This window comes from Dipteris shenzhenensis, chromosome 11, assembly GCF_047967505.1.
Source record: "Dipteris shenzhenensis isolate YYH24624 ecotype China chromosome 11, Dip_SZ_1.0, whole genome shotgun sequence".
Classification (NCBI taxonomy): domain Eukaryota; kingdom Viridiplantae; phylum Streptophyta; class Polypodiopsida; order Gleicheniales; family Dipteridaceae; genus Dipteris; species Dipteris shenzhenensis.
In genome coordinates this window covers 23828194-23832206 of record NC_141606.1, presented here as the reverse complement: position 1 = coordinate 23832206, position 4013 = coordinate 23828194, and the positions used below count along the sequence as shown (strand labels likewise).

Below are 4013 nucleotides of genomic sequence, written 5' to 3'. Positions count from 1 at the left end.
GAGCGGGGATTGCGTCCATTATGACCGCATTCAAAGTTTGAGAAATGTAGAGTTCTTGATCAGCAACGAGAACACGTTACTGTCTACCACTGACCAGGGTCCAGACCTTAAGCTCTTGCAGGTAGAGCTGAGCAGGCACTAAATTATAGGGCTGTTGCTTGCAGGCCAACTGTGAGGTCCTCAGATGAGAAGAAGCCCTGCTCTTGACTTGTCTGAGAGCTCAGCGAGGCAGAAGAAGCGCCGAATAATTGGCCAACCGTGAGAGGAGTGATGAGCTGAGGGGGCGACCCGTCCCACATCGCCTGCGCGAACTGCTCGTGAATCGACTCGCTTGGATGGTAAGAATCCCACCATACCCACTCGTTTGCGTTGCTGCATAGCTCATACTTCTCATTTTCCAGATTCTGTCCCCCGCAGTTGAAAACCCCACCGTAGAGGCCGGATCCGCAGCATGCTTTCACTGCTTCCTTGAAGCCTGCAGCCACCATGGCTTTGCATAGTCACTCCCAGTATATAGCAAAACGAAGGAAGACACAATCAAAATGCAAAAGAGAGATTATGAACTTTTGGGCCGATTGAGTTCATTATCAACAGACAAAACACAATTATCAATACACAAAACGAGAACGGCATCTTTCAAGGCCAACTAGATGCGCTCTTCGCAGCGAGGGAAATCTACTAAGTATCTTGGATATCTTGACCGTGTGCTTACCATAGCTACCGGGATCCTCCAATCGCTTGGTTAAAAATTCGAAAAAATTTGCATAAGAAACTGTCAGACCCGAGAGTTGGGATTGAAGATACTGGATTGCTGTCAAAAGGCCCTGATTATGCGCTTGTGCAAGAGCAGAGGCTGCAGCAAGGCAGCCGCCTTCCGGATCCTGGGCAAGCATCCGGACTGCTGGCAAGCATCCAAGGGGGCCGAGTCCTAAGTAAGCAATTTTCCTAGCTCCCTTTGAGTACAGCAACTGCACACAGAACGTTGTAAAGTTCATAGCTATGCCTCTTTCAAATCAGCTTTCTCTAATGAAGGACAAATGCATGACTTCATCGCTCTACCGAGACAGCCTCCGTAAGATTTCCCACGTTCATTGCGACATATTGTTGAGGTTGATATAATTGTTGCATAGCAGGGCTTCCAAGGTAGCCTGTCATGTAGTCATTGCTTCCTATGCTGATGAAGTAGACTGCTTCAGTGAACAATTGTTCTGCTCGTTCAGTGCCCATTTTATCTGTTAGCGATTTGTGAAGTTCCACAAATTGCCCCAACTGGGTCTTCAAATCAATAACCTGAGGTGAAGATCCAGATGAGGGCTTGTCAGCGAATGCTTATAGGGTGCAGCATTTTATACCAGCAGCAACACGAGAAACTGTACTCTGAGTCTCTGATGACAGTTGATCCATTAGGGAGGAGGATTTTCCCAACTTACCATCCCCTGATTTGTTTCGCTTAAGATTCCAGCACCACCAGACCCAAAGTTGGCTCCAGTTGAGAAATCGGCTTCACGGTCCGCATAGGGCGGTATGGATGGCAAGCCTGCATATCCAGCTGCAATGTAGGCAGCCCATAGCTTCGTTATTTTTACATACCTTATCTCAAATCCGAATCCAAAATCCAGAAGAAGCCACCAGCGTCTAGAGCTTTCAGTGCTGCTTCACCTATAAAGTCAACAATGACTCGCCCTTCACTGAAGCGCCCGGTGGGTTTGTCGAAGGAGCGCCGGCCGTAAGGAGGGTAATCAGCCTTGAAAGCAGCGATGGTCTGAAGGGGGTTGTTGTTTCCGATATCAACAGTGGAATCACCAAAGACGAAGAGAGCTGGGGTGGGAGCTGAAGCAGCTGCAAGGGAGCTGATACATGACAGGATGAGCAAGATGAAGATTAAGGAGAGGACAAGCTGCGCAGCCATGATAGATTTCTACTTCTGCAAACATAGATGAAAAGCAAAGCTAGAGGTTGATAATATTTATGATGAGGGGGTGAAGATACAGGCCAAAAACGACGGCAACTCCCATGGCCGAGAAGGAGATGATTCTTCTTCGACGGCAACTTCCATGGCCGAGAAGGAGATGATTCTTTCTTCGACCTTATCTTGGGAGCTTTATCAACTTTACAACTTACCCCTCCTAAGATAACCTCTTTTCACAGGTCCTCATGTCTTGTTGTTATTGGATTTAGGTGGGTAGGCGTGATTCATGGCATTCATGCTCTCGCCTTCCCAACTCGCATCTTACATAAAATACGGCTGCCAGACAAGGTATGGTATATTTATGACTAGTTCATGGAAAGAACAACCTCGATAATGGAAGAGGGATGTGAAGAACAAGAATTATGGTTAAATGCCTAATCACGTAACATAGGCATTCAAGGGGGGATAAAGAGGTGAGAATACAAGCGTATTGAGAAAGGTTGCATACCCTAGGGGCTCTCCCTTAAACTTGATCACCTCCAACATTTTCTCAGTTCCCAATCGTAAGAGGTGCAGACCTGTGGGACAACCATATTCTAGTTATTTGCATTCACATCATTGATAGACTTGGTCCCAAGCTTTGTGGGCTTGCCAACGTATCCACTCCTCCCACTCGAGCTTCTAAGAGCCTCATCACACATGCCCATAGATGTGCAACCTACGTGCCCAATACATTTCCAAAGGTTCGATGCATTTTGTTCAAATGCAAAAATGGCTATGCTAATTGCATGCCATTAAAAGTAAATTAGTTACCATGTCTGTGCTCTAAAAGATCGAGAGTGCATTAGTCAATATTGTGTAAAAGTAACATGGCATTACAAAATCCATGTAGCCTCATCAATAGTCATGAGTGCAATAATCACAAAAGAGAACCTTCGGGTTTGGACATTCATGGCCAAAATGCTCTCTGAGTGCCCCACCCCATGTATTTAATTTAGGCATGTCACATAGAAACTTTGTATCCAACTCCCAATTTGCATAGCTCTATGCATCATTCTCTAACGGGGGGTATTGAACACCCATGTACTCTCCTTCTAGCTCAAGAAGACTTGATGAGGACTAGGCCTTGAACTTACTTGTGTAGGAACTAAGTAGTAGTTACATAAGAAATGATACAGTGTTGTGCATATTCTAGTTTTCTAGGACAAGAATTGGTGATTGTGATGAATGTGCAATAGGCAATGCCTTGGCAACACTTGTTGTTACTTACTTGTGTAGGAACTAGGAGTTACATAAGAATTAAAACAATGTCACATCTATTTTGGTTGAGAAATGAAGTGGTACGTGTCAATGCATCTAGTATGGGAATTTGTGATTACACTGAGTGCACAATAAACAATACTTCTATCTAGCTTTATATGCCACACCCAACCAATCATCAAAACCTAGCCAAATAGCTTGGAGACTCCCTAAAGCCAGTCATGAAGAAGCACATGAGAAGCACCATCTCACTTAATTCTACAATATAAGAATAATGGATCTGAAAGGGTGACTCAAAAGGGCAACCACCCTTTAAGACATCTAAAAGTATGAACATAATTCTATTAGGAACTTATAAATCTTACATTTGTTACTTCAAGTATTATTGCAATCCTTAACATTTTAGTATTATTGCACTTCTACATGATGGATCTAAAACATTCTAACATTTGTTGCCCCAAGTATTATCGCAATCCCTTACATTATAGATCCAAAACAATGACCTAATCAAGCACCATGACTAATTGGAATCCAGACTACAACTCGACTACAATGCAGTTGACAATAAAGTTCACTAAATTGTGTATCTCCTACATCTCTTTCTCCTTGCTTCATAAGTTTTACACATTTTCAATTATGCAATGCCGTGCTTTCTCATATTTAAAACAATTTCACAGCATGAGGCATCAATCTTGGCTTGTAAGCTTTGTACTCTTTTATTATACATGCTATCTCATATTTTAATAATATGGTATTAGAGAATTATCAATCCTAGCCTAGCATGATCATCTTTTGTAGTCTCACTACACTACACATAAAATATCAAGTATGCTTTAATATAATG

At 43.2% G+C, this 4013-nt stretch overlaps 1 protein-coding gene across 1 annotated transcript; it reads right to left on the bottom strand.

Moving 5' to 3' along the window:
* Nucleotides 1–143: 143 nt before the first annotated feature.
* LOC147896791 (GDSL lipase-like) lies at nt 144–1914 on the bottom strand. Its single transcript, XM_087381153.1, has 5 exons — nt 1660–1914; nt 1431–1549; nt 1060–1290; nt 713–968; nt 144–475 (listed from the first exon to the last, which is right to left on the bottom strand). Exons 1-5 carry the CDS (start codon nt 1907–1909, stop codon nt 144–146), a joined length of 1188 nt encoding a protein of 395 aa, XP_087237279.1. The 5' UTR covers nt 1910–1914.
* Nucleotides 1915–4013: the final 2099 nt, after the last annotated feature.

Excerpts from the sequence above, each read along its gene's own strand:
- LOC147896791 (XM_087381153.1), bottom strand. The coding sequence starts at position 1,909 with ATGGCTGCGCAGCTTGTCCTCTCCTTAATCTTCATCTTGCTCATCCTG. Across the intron at positions 1,291-1,430 it reads GCGAAACAAATCAGGGGATG|GTTATTGATTTGAAGACCCA; the intron begins GTAAGTTGGGAA and ends TCTTCACCTCAG. Across the intron at positions 969-1,059 it reads ATCTTACGGAGGCTGTCTCG|TTGCTGTACTCAAAGGGAGC; the intron begins GTAGAGCGATGA and ends TTCTGTGTGCAG.